The sequence below is a fragment of the Hipposideros armiger genome, unplaced genomic scaffold (assembly GCF_001890085.2).
Source record: "Hipposideros armiger isolate ML-2016 unplaced genomic scaffold, ASM189008v1 scaffold_632, whole genome shotgun sequence".
In the NCBI taxonomy this organism is placed as follows: domain Eukaryota; kingdom Metazoa; phylum Chordata; class Mammalia; order Chiroptera; family Hipposideridae; genus Hipposideros; species Hipposideros armiger.
The window spans coordinates 1,051,972-1,071,285 of NW_017731982.1; the positions used below are offsets into that span (position 1 = coordinate 1,051,972).

Sequence of the window (19,314 nt, forward strand, 5' to 3'; positions counted from 1 at the left end):
GTGTTCTACCTAAGAAATCCTTGCCTATCCCCAGGCTGCAAAGACTTTTCTCTAGGTTTCCTTCTGGGAGTTTTATAGCTTTAACTATTACATTTATGTCTTTGATTCATTTTGAGTTCATTTAGGGATATATTGTGAGGCAAAGATTTAATGTTCATTTTTTTCCTTATGGGTATCTGGTTTTCCAGCATCAATTGTTGAAAAGGCTTTCCTTTCCCCCAATGAACTGCTTAATTCACTGCTTAATTGGAGCAAATTGGGGGAAACTGCTTAACTGGGGGAGTCATTCAGACTTTCACAGACTCCTAATTGGATCTGACAGAAGGGTTATTTATCAACTAAGGGTTGACTTTGTTCTACCAGGAGAGCAGTCTAGCAGAGATACCTTTTCAAGGCCCTGAACTCTTTCATTTCAGTGCCACAAACACAAAGAGAGCTCCCTCTAGGCACCTGGGACGCACAGCAGACTGCCATCCCTTATCCCAGGACAAAGTTTATAAGGGGCTGATTATGCTTTAGTCTTTACTCCTAGGACCTGGCAGATAAAGGACAGCTTAATTCTCAATCTATTAAGAATTAAGAAAAAATCCACTACAATCATATTTTTGGGTATGTACCCACTGTTAAGAACTACTGCTCTGGAACGTGCTCTTTAAATAATGAAAATCCTGCACATAGTAAGAAAGGTAGTTTAAAATACCCAATGTGCTGAAGTTCGCTTTCTACCAAGTGAGACTTTCTATAAAGTAAGTGTACATATAAGATTTTATCAAGATAAATACCTAGGGATTAAAAGTGAGGTTTCCAAGATGAGAATAACATCATTTTGACTTGGAGATGGCTTACTCTTAAATCTCATTATATGAATTCTTCAACTAAACTTTATCCAGAAAGAAAGAGTGGTCACATTACTGAAGTCGAATTCATTGTAAAGATAATACCCAAGTATTACTCAAGAGTTAACTACTAAGTCATGCATCTTGTGGTATATGTGGCAATCTCAAAATCTCAACACATTTTTTGTTGTTGTTTCATGGGGAATGGGGAAGTGAGAGAACTAAAAGACTAGAAACGCAAAGTAAGCTTCAGGGAACCAAACACTTCTACCAGTCTATCTGGAGGTGATATGTAAATTCAAGCATCAAATTATAAAACTGCACCCAAAGAAAGTGTGTACCAAATGATAAATTTACCGTAACACAGGCTCACAATTCTCTTGTTTGAAACCCTTAGGATCATATGTGTTTTGCAAATTAAGAGGTTTTTTTTTCAGTTTAGAAAAGTTATCCCTAGCAGAGTATAGGGCAGCATCTTAAAAACAAATACATTAATATTTTGGCAGAAAGGTATGAATGTTCACAGTAGTAGGGTAAATAAATTCATGTCAGTTTTGGTTAGGTTTTCAGATTTTGAAATTATGCCTAAGGGACTGTGGAGTTGTAATAAAATCAATATCCGATAAATATGCAAAAAAAGTTTTATACCCATGATCCTAGATAAACAGGCAGAATGGGTTCTTTCCTCTGTTGAAGAAAGAAAACGGTCATGAGGGCAAACACATACGGTGGCAAGCCTCCTTCTTCAGGACGATCTATACTGCAAAGCTACAAATGAGAGAAAAGAGGATAAGCATTCTTGGGTAACAACCTGTTATTTACACAACTTGGTTCAAAATCTGTAACTTCATTTCCTTATATTACATTGTTTATACTTTGGAGTAAAACACCAGTGACACAATGTAAAACTTCCTCATACTTTTGGAGCAAACACACATTGTGGCTTTGAGTAGCAGCTTCAATTTCAAAAGTTCAAACTTGTTAATTAAACTTACTCAAGAAGGGCCCTAAAATATAATGTTTCAGTTTTTGACATCCACAGTAAATCCATTCACTTAAAGCATGGATTCAAACGGAGTCAAATGATGGTTTGATTCCAAGTGCAACATAACTTGCTTTGCTCAGTTTAATGGTTCCCTCATTCTTACCTATTGCCTTGAAAATACATGCTTTGACCACATAGGTGATCAGAAAAGGAATGTGGGCAAATTCATTTGCAGTAACAGAAACAACTGAAAAGCATGGCCTATTTAGTGATAAAGCAAAAGACAGGTTTTTTTTTTAAAGATTTTATTGGAGAATTGGGGGAAGGGGCACAGACAAGTTGCTGTCGTTTTTGTTCTTCAGTCTAGTTGTGGAGGACGTTGCTTCACTGGCCCATGTTGGTATTATCATTGCGCTCTTCCCAGGTGAGGCAGATCGGTCACTGGCCTCTGGACGGTCGCTCACGGCGGCTCTTGGCAGCTCACACCGGCTGCCGGCCACACACAGCAGCTTATGGCACCCACTGCAGCAGGGGCTGCAGCCTACGCCGTCGCCGGCGACTCATGGCAGCCCAGCTCTAGGTCAAGCTGTGTTCACCATCTTAGCTGTAGAGGGCAGTGTCACTGGCCCTCATGTGGGATCCGAACAGGGGCCCTACTGCTCAGAGCTGGCGTCCCAAACCAGCTCTTAACCAACGCGCCACTCAGCTGGCCCAGAGACAGCTTTCAAAGAATGGCATATTGTAACTATCAGTGGGGCATTCTATGTTCATCCTGGACCCAAGCAATAGGAACTATGTATTGTTACTGCCTTATCTTAATCAGGAAAGCTTTAGTTTTTCTCTATAATGCACCTACACAGAATCTCATATTTATAATCATGATGGGACCTTACATTTTTGGGGTAATGTTAAATGCTCTAATAAACTGGGATGCTGCTGTATTTAAAACATTATGGAAATGTAAGCAAGGCCAGACAGTGGCTTTCATTTTTTGGAATCTCTAGGTATATTACTGAAAATGAAGCTTTATTTCAAACTTTCCTGTGCCTAAGAATCACCTCCAGAATCTAGTTAAAATGTAAATGCTTGGGCCATGTCCTTTGGGATTTGGCTCACAAATCTGATTTTTAATAAGAAGCACTATAAACCATTTTGATTTTTTGAGCAATGCTGTTACAGAAATAGAAACACTGAATTTCCCTTTCGTCCACGTTAATATTTCTGTTCCAATACTCAATGCCTACTCTCTTGATGTCTATAAATACGCATCTAAATATTTAAGATTAAATTAATGATATAAAAATCAAAGCACACTGCTTATGCATACAGAGATTACAAGGTATGATTAAAATATACACTGAATGCTGCTGCCAAGTGCCATCCAATGGAAAGGCAGGGATCTTCAATACGGGAAGTGGAGCATCAAACCTTAGTAACAGTGTGTGAACTTTTTCGGTGCAGTCAGTTAGATGTGAGCTATGTTTGAGAGAAGGTGTTTTAATTAAAGAGGATCACGAACAACGCATTAACATGAAATGGTTTCATCCTCCATCATGAAAACGTTCCATGTCACACGTGGCTTCTGGTCAGCAATTTATGTCAAATAAAAACATTACAGTGTGTCCTCATCCACCTTATTCACTGGATCTGGCACTGTGAGACTTCTGGCTCTTCCCGCAAGTCAAAATGACCATGAAAGGAGAACGTTTTGAATTGATTCAGGACACCGAGGCAGCCATGACAGCGCAACTGAAGACACAAAAGAGGGCTTCCAGAACTGCTTCAGAAAGTGGCAAGAACAATGCGATAAATGTGTTTGAAGCGAGGAGGAGTATTTTGAGGGGGATTAATGGCAATGTCTCTTTTACTGTAATAAATTTATTTTTAATTTAAACATTCATTGTATTGTTTGATCACACCTCGTATTCATGCATTTAAAGAACTCAAACCTACCTTTGCCCAGTACCTAAATGCAATCACCAAAGGAACCAGCTTTGATTCTAGTTTTCCAAGGGCAGTTAAATGATTTGTTGTCAGACAAGCATTTTCGTTTCCTGCACTCACTTTACAAACAAGACCACTGGTGGGGGTGGGGGATGAGAATTGGAAGGAAAAACACAAAGATAAAAAAGTGTTATATAAATATCAGGTATCTTTTATGACAACTAACTTATACTGAAAATAAATACCTTAAAAGTGAAAATCAAGTAAAACTCACTAAATCTTCATGTGTCATTTAAGAAATTGGATTTTTTTTTGGATTAAAAAAAGATATGGCAGCTAATTTCTGAGTAAATTTTATTTTTCAGAACTAAAGCTTTGTGTTTTCATATATTAAAACTATTTTGGGGGAAAATAAAAAGAAGGAAAATACTGTAAAACGTTTCAAATGGGAGCATGAATTCATGTTTGTAAGAGATTTCCCAAGAGTTGGAGGAATCTGCCTAATAATCATTACAGCCTATGTATAGTCTTGATAGTAATATGTCCAGATGGAAGAAGAGATACATAGGTGAAGTCATACTAACTGTTATTTAGCACTGCTAAGCATGCTGCTAAGAAGGATGGGTAATAAAGGTGATCAGAGCAAGTGACTATTTGAGAAAGTTGTTTACCATGTTGAAATGGGTCAAAATGTTTCCTTCCTATATTTTTTCCTTTTAGGTAATTTATTCTTTTAAAAATAAGGTTTCTTTTGCATCAATTGCCAATCAAAATATAAGGAGAATGCTATTAGTAAATCTGTGAAATTAGCCATATAAGGAGTTTATAATTCTAGAAACTGGACATTAAGATTTAATGAAATACGTGTGCTTCTGGGCAAGTTGATATTTAATATATAAACAGCTTAAAGAAACAGACCTTTGCTTTTCTTTGCACACCACCACTGGCACCCTAGCATGGAAATCTGCATCAACATCAATAAAAGCATCTGAGGAAAGAAAAAAACTATTAAGTAGGTTAATTAAACCTTTGTTTAAAAACAGAACTAGATAAAGTACGAGTTGTGACTTATCTGACCCTTTTAAAGATCATTACTAAAAAAGAATCTGAAATGACTTAAAAAGGAAAAAAGTATTATATTTAAGAATCAAGTAATTACATTCATTTAAAATCCTTATTTTACAAAACCAATGTTTGATTAGAAATGAGTACATTATTGAACCAGAATATTTAAATGTTATATGAATAACATAATTAGAAATATGGATAGGACATTCAAACAAAATCGCTGCAAAAACTACTAAAAATATTTGGGGTCAAACAACATACTGACTATAAAGGAAGAAAATATCTTTATATATTTAATTCAACAAGAAGGATGGGAAAGACTAATTCAAGATATGTTAGTTTGATGAGGCCACTCACCGGAAAGCATATTAAGTCATAAAGCCCCAAGCTGGACATTACTTGGACAACTGACAAACCTAGGAACAATTATTTGCTGACTCATTAATCAGGGTTGGGTCACACCTATTTACCATTTCTAAAGTATTAATTTAAACCACTGAATAAAGCATATTCTCCTTTAGTATTACCCTCAAGAATAAATTTTACATACTTTGTGCCTTTTTATTCTTGATCTAGGACTCAATCTTTATAAATTGTGTTATTATTATCAAGCTACAATGGTTATTCTGCAAAGCAGAACTAACAGGACTCTAACTTGCTAATAGTTCATGGGCATTCACTCTGGTTTTTGTTTGGATATTATCCATATAAATAATTTTAAAAGCATGACTTCCTATTTTCAATTTCAGAAATTATATATTCAAATTATAGATAAAACATACACTTAAGAGCAAAGTGTGGAAAGAATTTTTAGCCTTACCACTGTTCTTTAAACATTCCTGAACAAGTAAGAGAACATCTGGTTGAGACATCTAGAAAATAAATCAATAAACACATCAAATAATCCATAAGTACTTTTGCTTCACTGAGATTACACAGTTATGTGAAGTTATCTAAATTGCTTTTTCAAATTAGAAAGCACACTGCTACCAGAGTAAACAAATTAATCATTATGGTGTGTGGACAAGTTAGTCAGGAAATAAAGATGAACACCAAATGAGTATGGGTGTGGGCAAGAGACCTACTACTCAGTTAACTCCTGAGGTAATTAGCCTCTCAGCAAATCTCAAAGTTGTGGCTAGAACCTGTCAATCTGAACAACGTTACCTCTCACTCTATAAGACAATTTCAACAGATCGCGTACTAAGTCTCCATTTTAGTCTTGCCTTTCTCCAATCCTTCCCCCATTTAAAATCATGAATTAAATCTAGTCATGGCCCTCCTTAAAACTCTCAATGGATTCTGAGGTCAAATGAAATTCTTTACCATGGTCTACAGATCCTGCATGTTGGGCCCCAGCCTACTTCTCTATTAAAATCTTATGCTCTTCTTTCTCTTGGTCCCTTCTTCACAGAGATACAATCCTCCCTTTAGCTCCTTACTGATTCAGGGTGTTTGCAAATGCTGTTCCCTCTGCCTGAAATACTCTTACCTAAGCTTTCACTCTCACTCTTTTTTATCTTTTAGCCCTCAGCCTAAATGTTATCTCTTCAAAGGGGGTTTCATGACTGCTGTATCTGCACATCCCTATTTTTTGGCACAGAACTTATTCCCTTCATAGTTCTCATTATAATTAATTATACATATGTAATTGCTTCTCTCCTTCACTAGATATGAGTTCCACGAGGGAGGAATCATTATGTTGCCCTCTAGAATCTAGTGCAGTGTCTGGCATACAACATAAGACTCTGACTGCTAAATGAATGAATGACGTAAGATAAAAATAACTGCTATACCTGTAAATTATTAATCAGAATTTAAGTTTAAAAGAATAGTAAAATCTATTGGACAGCTGGGGTAGGGTCCAGGAATCTGTACTTTTAACTAGCAACCCAGGTAAATGGGTACAAACCATCTGCAAACTGGTCTGCGGGAACCAACAGTGGATAAATGGGTAATACACTAATGTGCCTTACAGTTTTAAAATTCTGATTCATCAAAAGCTTTCTGAATCATGTTTAAAACGAGAAAGCTTGACTAGGTGTGGTTTTTCAAAAGCACAATTATTTTAACAAAGTAGGTGTATAAAAGAAGAAATTCAGGAGCGAATTAAGCTTTCAAGTCATAAAGTTTACATATCTACATTGTTTAAAATCTGAAATCCTTTTCTGCCATTGGAGAATTGACTTTACCAAGATAATTTAATTTTTTCAGTAAGTAAAACCTAAATAACCCCATTATTTTCACATGGTTAGAACACCAGTGTTTGAAATATGAAAAATCTATAGAGTAAAGTAAGTAAGAAAAGCTGTAGAGATAAAAAGAAATGCTCTAAAATTGAAGACAGGCAGGAGAACATAAAGAACAGACATTTTAGGGAAAAAAGCTGCCACCATTGCACTTAAACTATCTTTAAAAATCTAATGTATATTCATATGTAGCGCACATTTGAAAAAAAAATTCCATACCACTCTGAAAATTTCAACATTTCATTTTATACTTACAATGGCTGGAAATTGAATGTCAATGTTTACATCTGAATTTTTGAAACCCAGTTGGCTACAGGATGACCCATATAATCTTAGAGAACAATCTAAAAGAAATTAAATAAGTACAAGTTGTAAATAAAGTAAAATTTCTTGAACATTATTAACAAAACACTGCTATTTCAGAAATCAATCAAAAAAAGAAATCAATTAAAAATACACACAAAAGCAAAACAGTATTCAAGCTTGATAGGAAAGGGTGAGTCTGCTTTTGCCACATGTTAAAAAAGATTCCTAAATTATAGTTTCACACGTTGTACAGAAAGTACTATTTGCTATTTTTTAAATGTTGAAAATGTGCAAGTCAAAAAGGAATGCCTAACTTTGTTTTACATTTATAAACCTGGTAGTGTACTAAAGAGTTAATATAAACATTTCACCTTTTAGAAAGCACACATAGGTATAATTTACTATAAACATGTTTCCATAAGCCAAATCATAAAAATGACCTCCAGCATCAAGTTACTTTTCAATATGAATACTCATTACATTATAAACAAAAAGCATTTAACATAATATAATCCCTTTAGGACAACTTTTGAAAAATAATTATATCACGGATATAATTTAAAATGCTAGGCAAGAGGTGATTCACTTTTCAGAGGAAGATGTGTATGTGTACCACCTATATTTATTTATGGCACTTTTTTTTCAACGTTTTACCATTATTGTGCCAAAAAATCATCAGAAGATTCTGTGTGTTTTTGTTTTGATTTTCAGGTTAAGTCAAGTAATTTCTTTGGTCTTTAATAGCTTCCCATTAAAAAGTACATTCGGTTTTACAACGAAAATCTATGGCAAAAATCATCAAAATTACAAATGACTTTTGAAGAACCTAACTATAACATCAAGGATGAAATACCCCTATAATGAAATGAGCAGATTCTCACCCTTTATTTTTATGAAAGTATATATGAATATGAATGATTTACTATATGGAATTATCTTCCAGTAGGACAAATGGTTCTATGGGTGATACAGTGATAATTTAAATAGTGATTTCCAACCCTGGCTATGGTTCAGGACCACTGTAGAGCTTTTTAAAAAATGGTTTTCCATGGCTCTACAGACATAACATGGAAAATGAATTCAAAATCTATTACAAATTAGTTTACAAAGCTCATTTTAGATGTTGTAATTCTTTTAAGTGTGGTTAAATAGAACCTTTTTTGGACACGAATAACCTGAAAATGACTCCAGAATACTTCTCTGCATTTTAATTCAAAATACTGTGTCAATTTAAATAGGTAGAAAGGTAATCAAATTAATATACAAGTCTCATAGTGCTAATAACATGGGGCATTTAATTTCAAGTACATGCACATAATGATATTTGTAACGAAGACGGGTTTAATAACAATGCATGTAAAAGTCTTTGCTACCTTGGGGGGAAGCCAGGAAAAACAAAAACACACAAAAAACTAAGAGCTTCAGGACGGGGACAATCCATTTCTATGAGGTAAAAATTATTACTAGTAGGAAACATGAACGAGGTACCTTTAAGTAGCTAAAAAGACAAACAAACCTAGAAAATACCTGGTAACTTGTGTTGGAACACATTTTCCATGACACGTTTCATTTCTAGTCTCTGTTCCAAGTTCTCATTGTGTAAGCCAAACTCCTGCACTATTTTGTCAATGGCGATACCGACTGCATTTATCTGGGAGGGCGCAGGCGGGGGTAACGTAGTAAGCAGCTCTTCCTCCTGCTTCTCCTTGTAAGATCAATGTTGAGATTAAAAATGACTCGTGGTGTTTTACCTTCTACCATTTACCAAGACAACACCCCATAGAATAATCTGGAATATTTTTCTTAGCCCTCCCTCTTACTTTAGCTGTGTTAAGTCTTCATCTTATCAAACATACACATACTTCTTTATGAATACAAAGTAACAGAGAGAAGGAAGGAATAAGGAAAACAGTGCAAAGAAAAGAACATTAAAAATAGCAATGATAAATTATTTGCTTTATTATTACTTGCATACGGACCTACTTGATCCTATCAATGACTTCATTCATTCTGATACTGCCCTTAAGGAAATTCACAAGACTACCCAGCAAAACATATCTGACCAGTAAAAAGTATCTGAGCTAAAGTAAATTCAATAATATACGGTATTTTGCTATGTATAATATGCTTCCCTATATAATGCACATCCATGGTTTTGGCCCAAATTTTCAGGGGAAAAAATCTTTCATTTTAAGTTTTTAATTCAAATTTTTATTTGTTTACATTTAGGTACTTGTTTATTGTATTATAAAGGAATTTTAGCATTATTTTTAAACATATTATGGACAAGAAATTTTATGTAACAAATAATTACAAAACAAAAGAACAGATACAAGGTACAAGAATTTTTATGTACCAGTAACAAATTTACAATATTTATGCTTCCTAGGAGGCCAAGAACTTGGTCGTTGCAAGTTCATCGTAAGTTCAACCAAACCGATTGTCAGTATTCCAGGGTATTATTTTGCATACGGATATCATTATTGATTTCTAGAGTTACACTTTTAACTCACAAGCACAAATAAAAGAATTAAAAACATTTTTGTAGATACAGAATTAGTACTACCCATGTATAATGTACATCCTTATTTTTCCCTCATAAATTTGGGCAAAAAAGTGTGCATTATACATGGCAAAATATGGTAAATAGTGAAGTTATATACCATTGCCTAAAGGAGAGGAAAGTCACAAAGATAACAATAACAACTGACAAGTAAACATATTTGTTTGGGTTACAGTAAACTTACCTTAATGTTTTTCTTGTGCCTCTTCTCTTTGATATGCTTATGGGCAAATGCAATGGATTCAATTAAAACATCACAAAGTTTGCAGGTGTACTTTGCTGTGGGGTAGTTTCTTGGTCGCTATAATTTGAAGAGATTTATAGAGAAATATATATGTGTGTCTTCAAAAATACAGGTTAACAAAAACTAGCCAGAAGATGATTTCCCCTTCACTTTAAAAATTATTAATATATTCTGTCACTCTTTATCACTATCCTAACAGTCATTTTTATTTAAGTAATGCTATTAAATCAAACTGAGTGTCATTTTTAACTTGTAGTGCTTAAATACTAATAACCAAAGTAGGACACCTAATTCATCAAAGCACATATTCCCAATGACTGACATAGTTTAAATCAAAACAAGGCATTTAATTAACAAATAAAAGATGTTACCCTTTTCAGCCTGTCGATGCAATCTCTTTTCAGTCGCTCCTCAGCCTGCTGTAAGCCCAGGAGCTCTTTCGTTGAAAGCACAGACTCGTCAATCACAGGGCCTTCCAAGTCTCCGTCCTGTTCATTGTCTTCATTTCTTATCCTCCGAGGTTTCCGAGGTCTGGACCTCTGCTTCTTGTTTTCTTAAGTCAGGGGGAAATTTTTATTGGCGATATTCAGTAATATCACTGAGTAAACAGCTTAACCTACATATGTATTAATTATATCATATAATATCTGAGTAATATCTGAACACAGAGCAGCAAGGAAGGTATAGAAGGTATATATAGCTCTCCCATGGATAACATGCTGAATACTCTAAGCACCTTATTTGGATACATCAATCTATAAAAAAATCACCTTTTTGGAAACTTAACAAGAATTCTACTTCAACCATACAATATGAATTTATCTTCTCTTCCTGGTATACTGCTGAGCATATTCAAGTAATAATAAACATTATCCTCTGAAGGCAAGTATACCTGTAATTCTAATATATCTAATACGTCATAATATACAAGTATAATATACATGTATCTACTACATTCTAATAGATCTGTAAATATCTCTTATTCTAATGAAAACTATCCATGTTTGCTTTTATTACTATTTTTTATAATTGAACAATATCAACAGAGGAAGGATGGACAATATATCCCCAAAGAACTCAGGAATCAACTAAATTCTTATCTGGAGTGAAAATTCATTATTTAGTTGTAAATTTAGTCTTCACATAATTGGGCTGTCCCCCCATATTAATATCAAGAAGTCCAAGCCAAAATGTTATTTGCTGAGGACAACTATTTCCCATTTTATCTTTACTTTCACTTTAGCTTCTCTTGATGGCCTGCACATTTCAAAGGAAAGAAACAATCAGCAGTTGAAATAGAAGTTTTCTGCAAGTGCAGACTAATTAATTTGTGTTGTTAGTTCTACAATCCTTATAATAAACGAATCTGTTCCCCCTTTTAAACTTATAACCTTTCAACCTGTGAAACCGAAGATGATTGTGGGGTTAATTTATAAAAAACTGTTTAAAATAACTTTGATAACTTCTATCAAGTTCCGAAAATGAAGCTATTAGTAACATATGAGATTAAAATTAAATTCATTTCCCCAATTAAAATTGTGATAGACTGAACAGTTTTTAAATGGCTTACCAATAATTAGTCTTTGAAAATATACACCTACTAAAATGTCCTGCATGAGGCAATTCCTGTCAAATTTTCAGTAGAACTCATTACTTGTACAGCAGTTACAATGACTCAGATGATTGAAAAAAAAATTCTGTGTCAGAAAAGGAAGGTATGGAGTCTCTAATTAAAAAGCTACCACCAACAGCGCTAAAGGAAAAGTAGCAAACACTGTGCTCAAACTACCATAGGATGAATATAATGAAATTCTGCAAACATCTTCTACAAGTGGCAATTAAACAAAATTTAAGAAGTATTAGGACAGTTTTTTTCAAAAGCAATCAAAATGGACCAAACAAAATACCAAAAGGTGGGTAGTCAGTGGAAAATAAATTCGGTCTACATTAATACTTGCTTTTAAACACTCCCCCCGTCAAATATATGGTGATGGAAGGAGAACTGTCTCTGGGTGGTGAAAACATAATACAATATATGGATGATGTATTATAGAATTGTACACTTGAAATCTATGTAGTTTTGTTGACTATTGTCACCCCAGTAAATTTTAATAAAAAAAATAATAAACACTCCCCCTACTCCCAATTAAATTATCAGTCGTTTAAGGGAAGTACTCTTGGTCTGCCTAAACTTTTGAAATAAGCACTTCTTTTAACTTAGAGGTTTTTCTAGTCTTATTTAATTTGCTTATTATTAAAAACTCTACTCTAAATAACTGCATCTGACTTCAGTGTTCAGGACGGAAATTTCTTACTTAGGCAAACGCTCATTAGAGATTTACACCCATATGTACAATACCCATTTGGAAAGTCCATATTGATTCACAAAACACTCATATGGAACCAAATTCCTTTTTCATCCCCTCCTCTCTCCTTATCACATAGGCCCCTCAATATAACTATATTTGCTGTCATTTTCCAGAAAAAAATGACCTAAATTTCCCTCCAAAGAACACAATTAACTCCTTATTGTTTTTATACCAAGAAGTGGATTGCTAGAGAAATTGAGTCTGATGGTGACGATAACAGCAGCTACTATATTACAGAGTATCTTATTATGCGACAGATGCAATGCAAGCAGTTTATGTGCACTGCCTCATTTAATCCCTACAGTGATCCTGTCATGGATGCTAAAATTATCTCCATTGTACAGATGGGGAAAATGCTGGTCCAAGAATGTAACTTGTCAGGGACACATGACTAAGTCAAAGTAAAGGGAATAGAAATACAGATTAAAGCATAAATGGAGTTCTTAAATTCAGCCTTCTATTCGACAATATAATAACTAAAAGAATGCACAAAATTCCTTCTTATAGCATACCCATCCACATCTAGAACAGACCAGAACCGACAAGGCAATATAACCTTCTGAACTGAGTTTCACAGGCCTGCAAGGTAAACAAGATCAAACAAAATCTCACCAGAGGAAATCTTGGAAGGCAAAGCTGGGTAGTGCTGAAAAGTTCCCATATTTACTAAGAGGAAGACTATCTAGCTCATCCCAAATTTTTTGTAATGAGTTCTCTATATACAGTATTCCAAGTTTCCCTATATTATTTGCATATGGCCCATTATTCCATTCATAAAGGACATGTGTATTTGAGTGGATGTTTTCCAGCTACGATCATTAATGGCATTGCCCCAAATACACTAAATTGGCAATCTAGGATATTTGAGGGATGAAGTACAAGTGGTAATGGAGAACTGAAAGATAGTATTAAAACACAAAGCATCTTGAGATAATTTTCATTACATCTTCTCATCTCATTTAATAAGACCTTTCCTTATTAAGACATAGTTTTAAGGAAAAATTCAGTCCCTTTAACGAGATCCTTTTTAGGAATCTCTGAGTGCAGTGCAAAGTTCATACTTTAAACAGAAATTCTCTCTACAATAGGTAATGTTATACAAAAGTTTAATATTTCCTTTATGAAGGTTTTCAAGGGATAGAGACTAAAAAGCCCTTCATTTAGCAATTGTGAAAGCACAAACCTGTATTTCATTTAGAGAAAACATGGGAGCTTATGAATTGCCTTCAATAAAAAGATAGTAAAAATGTACTTGCTCTTCAAAACCACTTACAATGAGCTTCTTTTAAGACTAAACAAGAACACAGAAGACTAAGTAAGAGGTTTTTGGTCTGTAAACAGTCCCTTCTAATATCTTTCTGGTTGCAAAGTTTTGATCCATAAATCTTTCTTTTTATAACACTCCTCAAGATCATATTTTCTCTCTGGAAGACCAACTACTGGTAACTAAATTAAAATGTCCATGTCCCAGACACAATAATATAGAAATACTTAAATATACATAAACTTTTAAAGAGAAAACCAAATCGAAAGCCCAGAAATGATCAATACATGTTCAGTTTCCCTTTGTCAAGAGTTCAGGTCCGGTGGGGCTGAGTTAATTTTAATTGCAGGGCAGCACTGCACCCAATTTCAGTTCCACTTCCTCATCTGCCACTTTGCATAAACACGTCTTGACAAACTTAACCATTCTGAGTCACAGCTGCCTGCTTTGTAAAATTGTGCTTCTATCTTTGATATATCACAACAGAGTACTCTATCAGATAATTCCTTCAAGTTCTTTCTAGCTTAAAGATTTACAAGGTTTTCTCTCTATTTGATTCCTTTATAATACCTCATTCTGTTTTGGCTATTTGATACAAAACATTTCCTTTTCCTTTTCTGGTCTTAAAAAATATCAAACAGCACCTTTTTTCCCATTTAATACTTTCATAAGGCTCTCTAAAGACAAAAAAAAAAAAAAAAGACACTTCCCTACTAAGTATTTTGAATGTCCAGGTCACAAATTCAAATGCCTCACAGGTTATATATATACACACATACATACACACACACACACATACACACGCTGGCCATTGTGAGAAAACAAGAAGGAAAGGGGCCTTTGGATACCGAGAAAGTGGCAACATTGCCTAAATATAGGTAAATTAAAAAACTTTAGAAGTGCTGGCCAGTTTGCAACCCACCCTACATAGCCACTAAAAATGGCTTACAAGCCAATAAACTTAAAAGCCCATTTTTCCAAGTATAATTTTCTAAGCATAATTGCATTTCCAGACTAAATATTATTGTTTGTGTTCCTTCAAATTTATTACTTTATTTCGTTTCCGTAATTATAGTCTGTTAGAAAGTAACAATTTTCCTGTTTATAGAAATCACTGCTACATGGACAAAGCCTAGTCACCTTTTTAAAGAAACGTATACACAGTCACTCTGGGGCAATTATAATGAAGCTTAATGTCTCTTAACCTGTTTGCCAAGCTCACTTTTGAGAAAAAAAATCTAGGCCTACCCTCCTCTGCATATTGATGCTCCACCCAAAAACATATAGCCTTCTGTGGCAGGAGATATATATATATATACAGTCTATATTGTGTTTTTACATCGAGTAAGATTTTTCTAAGCTTCATATTCTGTCATTTATATTATGGACACATTCATTATTCAAATACCAATGTAATACATAATTTAGAAATTACATATACACTACTCAGAATTTACAATATAGTCTCCAGGAGGACATGAGCACCCTCTGTAAAAAGCACCAATAGGAAATATGTTTACTAAAGTAAATGAGCCTCATGGCCAGGTAAACTTTTAAGCGAACCAATATATGTAATATGTTGAAGATGCCCAAATATCATGATTGCAATCCTTAAAATAATCTCAATAAATAAGCAGAAACTATGACAAATTGAAAATGCATTGCTGAAAATAATAAAACTCATTTGAACGAGAAAGAAAAGACACGGCCAACTGGGGCTGTAATTTGACAAGTTGTAACACATTACCATGGCTTCCTGCTTCTACTTCTGACATGGTTTCTAGGCTTGTCAGGTCTTTGTGAAATAGTCGTCTTACAGTTCTGCAGCCTCTTCCGTCTTGCCACCTATATCCATCTTCACTTTCTTGAAAGGAGTCTTTTCTTGGTCTGTTTATAACAGGAATTCTGGGTCCAGGTTTAAATTCTCTCCAACTGTCTGAATTACCACCGTGTTCATCAGATAGCCACCTCTTACTCTGATCTTTGTGGTTGTCATTTATCCAAGGAGGTTGACTGTAAATTGGGTTTTTAAATGCATATGGACTGCTGGAAACAGCATATGGTCCTTTTCTGGGGGTATTCCCATGGTTCCCTGGTGTTATTTTTTTTTTTGGAAGGCTCTTTTCCATTTTACTGCTATGGCCTTTAGCATAATCATCCATTATTAAAAAATCTTGTTGGGGGTGACTCCTTCTGAAATCATCATCATCTATAGTCCCTCGGTCTTTAGCACGCTTCACAAAATAAGGTTTTGCTGCATCTCCCATGGTCTTTGACTTTAATTTTCTTACTTTGCACCTGAAAGAAAGCATTTTTGGGGAAAATCAAACTATAACAAGGTATCATACCAAGTGTACACTACACCACATATATACTGCACCCTCAAAAGCCTATGAAAAACTCCTTTTACTAATTTACATCACATTCCAATAATCAGTGCATTACACTATAAGTTAGGAGGCTTAGCTCTAAAATATTCTTCATGAAAATTAGTACTTACTATTTAACACGAAGATTAAATGAATAAATAAGAAAAGCTCCCTATAGTTCGGAGAACTGTAGTATAAAAAAGTTACTCGTACAAAGTTGGTTGGCTTTTACTTATATGACAAAAGAGCTTTCCTTAAAAAAAACCACCAGCCTCATCCCAAGCCTATACGGTTAGAAAATTCTCGAAACAGTCCTTTAAAAAAAAAGTTGGCAATTACTTTTAAGTGTTATACAAAGTAACCAAAACTTTCTCTGAACGTAGTACATTTCTTCAAAACTCCACTTTTCTGTGCCTTCTCCGTAGTCCGGGGCCTCGGCTCCCCTCACAACTCATCACAACAAGCTTCCATCGCTTGGGCTACGGAGGGGCTGGGTTCCCGACTAAGGCTCCGCTCTAGTCAAAGGGACTGGGTTTCCGATCAAGGGACAACTTCAGCTACCCTCTCCAGTCCTCATTCTTCAACCCCAAACAAGCTTGGGTTTGTCACGAACAGCAATTTCCCCTTTTTGATCCCCATCTGATCGCTCCACCCCAGATCTGCCTCAGTTTTCATCTTTCGAGGCCGACTGGAGGCGGAGAAAGTGGAGGCGTCCCCGTACTCCTGACCACGAAGCCACCGCGGGGACCAGGAAGCAGGAAATGACCTACCTGGGGTTCCGAGGTCCCCCTCGGCCGGCTGGAGGGCCGGGGCCAAAGGCCCCCACGCAAATCCCTTCTTCTGGCCTCGCAGGATCTGACACAACGTGAAGATGCGGACTCGAACCCAAGAGCTCAGTCCCCGCTGGACTGGGGGCTCCCGGGTCCTTGCAATTGGGGCAGAGGCCGGAGGAGGATGGAGCCAACGTAACTCCCTGGCCTGGCCCACCATCTACTCTGTAGACCTGGGAACCCACTGGAGACCCATCCCAGAGGTGAATCTGGGAGGGACGCGGGGAGAAGAGGCTCGAAACACTCACCACCTCCGCCGCGGTCCTCCGCCTCTTTCTGTCCCGGCTGGGCTCCCTGTCCGTGTTTTCCTTCGGCCCCACTTCCGGCGCTCAGCGCTGTCTCATTGTGCGCGATTGGAAGCCGGCGGTGCCCTAGGTGGAGCGCTCCGCCGCGCACGCCGGAAACGTGCGCCCCGCCCAGAGGGCCGCCCCGCCCCGCCCCGCCTCGCCTTCACAACGCCCCGCCCCCCACAGTATCACGCCCACTTCCGCCGCTGCCGCCTTTGCCGCTGCCGCCGCGATCGCGCGTGTGCGCCCTCCAGAGGTTGGTTGTGTAATCTGGATGGGGCTACCCGCGCGGTGTCCCTCGCTCCGGTTTGACGTCGCCTGGGTCTCCTCTCTTTCCTAGGCCGTGAAAGCATCGGGGAGACGTGGGGAGGAAGCTTCTGGTTCTCCGAGAAGGCGCGGTGCCCGCGGTCCGGGCGCAGCCCTATGCCGGAGCCTCGGCTTTGCCGCTGGATGGTCCAGGTTACTTCTAGGGCAAGTTCAGTCTGGGTCTGAGGTCTCCTGGCGTTGCAATTTTTCTGGTAATTCCAAGACCTGTTAGGGAGGTCTTAGTTGCCTATCTAGAAATGCCAGAGTTTAAGCATCCGCTGCTCACCCAGCTCTCTCGGTGTGGTCAAGAGAAATGCTCTGCTTTTTTCTTAGATTGTGTAAGTATTAGTTTTACTTAAACAACAACCAAACCAAACTGCGTTTTGAAGACTGTGTAATCTCGATAATCAGGGGGCGGCATACTCGAATTTTTCAATGAAGAATGCACTCCTGGAACTAGCAAATACCCCAGAGCGTTGAGAAAATTTGACAGTTCTTTTTTCTCTGCTTTTTAAGAGCATTTAAATTTAAATTCACGAGAGTCTGAGGGGCAATGGTCTTAAAATAATTATGAACACGTAAGTACTGGCTGTTGCCAGGCACTGTTTTGAGGGCTTTACAAATATTAAGTCATTTAATCCTCACAACAAATCCACTAGGAAAATAACATCCTCTTATTAAAGATGGGGAAATATCATTTATGGTGGAGTAAAGAACACCGCTGGAATTCAAACCCTAATGTGGCAGTCTGTTCTAACAATGTCTATACTAAAGGTGTTTTAAAACATGTTGGTACAACTTTTGTATAATGTATCTAGATGTTTTGGTTCTGAAAATACGTGAGAAACAAGCCAATAATCTGGTTGATAGGCAGATAATGGCCTTTAATAGAGTCCAAAGGAGTGTGGTGATGCATAATTACATTTATTATGGGACAGCAGTGTTGCCACACCCAATGGAGTACATATCTCTCAGTCTTTTCTAATTTAAATTGTGTCTTTGATGGTTTGGTGTCTTTTGGATATATGCCCCTTTGTTCAGATTTCCTTCTCCACTTCCCTCACTTGCCATCTGGACAGTGATGATCTGGAGTCACATGACTGGAAAGAAGTGTCCCTGGCTCTTAGTGGTCCTCTTGCTCTGGTCTTTCCAGTCTTTCTTTGCCTTGTTCCTGGCCATCTGATGCTGAGGTCTGAGACTCAGGTCTTTATGGTTAGTTCTCTCAGCCTAGTCCATCTCCAATGGTTTGCTATGGCTGACTTGGACCCACCCTGCACTTGATGACATTGTGCATCTCTCTTGAGATTTAGTGGCAGCTTGCAGGCGATTTTCAGCATGGGCGGCCTACTACTTCCCTCCAGTTCCAGCAATCTCCTGGATACTTTGCCATCTGTTTTCCTTGGTACCAAGAAGAATCCAGAAACATTTGGATTCTTTTCAAGGACACATAGAATCTCCACTATGCCTGAATGTGCATAGAGAATCTATCTCATGGCTAGAAGATCTCTGTGTGTCTATGTATGTATGTTGTAAATGTGTGGTATTTTCGTACTTCCAGAGGGTATTGCCAAAAGAGCTCTATTTAATTTGGTTGAAGGTCAAGTGCTTATAAGGATTGGGCATTCTAAACTCTCAGAAAAATAGAAGTTAACCCAAATATTTTTTTAAGTTTACGTAATCTAAGAAAATCTTCA

The 19,314-nt window shown here is 36.7% G+C and overlaps 1 protein-coding gene across 8 annotated transcripts in view; it reads right to left on the reverse strand.

Moving 5' to 3' along the window:
• TUT7 (terminal uridylyl transferase 7) overlaps positions 1-17,408 on the reverse strand; it is a 62,279-nt gene extending 44,871 nt beyond the window's left edge. Inside the window, exons 1-11 of one of the 8 annotated variants that reach the window (XM_019625504.1) lie at positions 17,276-17,408; positions 16,968-17,052; positions 15,576-16,126; positions 10,567-10,748; positions 10,136-10,252; positions 8,916-9,093; positions 7,338-7,426; positions 5,654-5,705; positions 4,684-4,753; positions 3,775-3,901; positions 1,485-1,604 (exon numbers count right to left, since the gene is read on the reverse strand). In XM_019625504.1, the coding sequence (XP_019481049.1) occupies positions 1,485-1,604; positions 3,775-3,901; positions 4,684-4,753; positions 5,654-5,705; positions 7,338-7,426; positions 8,916-9,093; positions 10,136-10,252; positions 10,567-10,748; positions 15,576-16,095 (1,455 nt within the window). In that variant the 5' untranslated portion in view covers positions 16,096-16,126; positions 16,968-17,052; positions 17,276-17,408. Of the gene's footprint in view, positions 1-1,484; positions 1,605-3,774; positions 3,902-4,683; positions 4,754-5,653; positions 5,706-7,337; positions 7,427-8,915; positions 9,094-10,135; positions 10,253-10,566; positions 10,749-15,575; positions 16,127-16,328; positions 16,350-16,536; positions 16,923-16,967 lie in introns of those variants that run through there. The other 7 variants (XM_019625508.1, XM_019625510.1, XM_019625503.1 and 4 more) reach the window with 7 other exon arrangements.
• Positions 17,409-19,314: the final 1,906 nt, after the last annotated feature.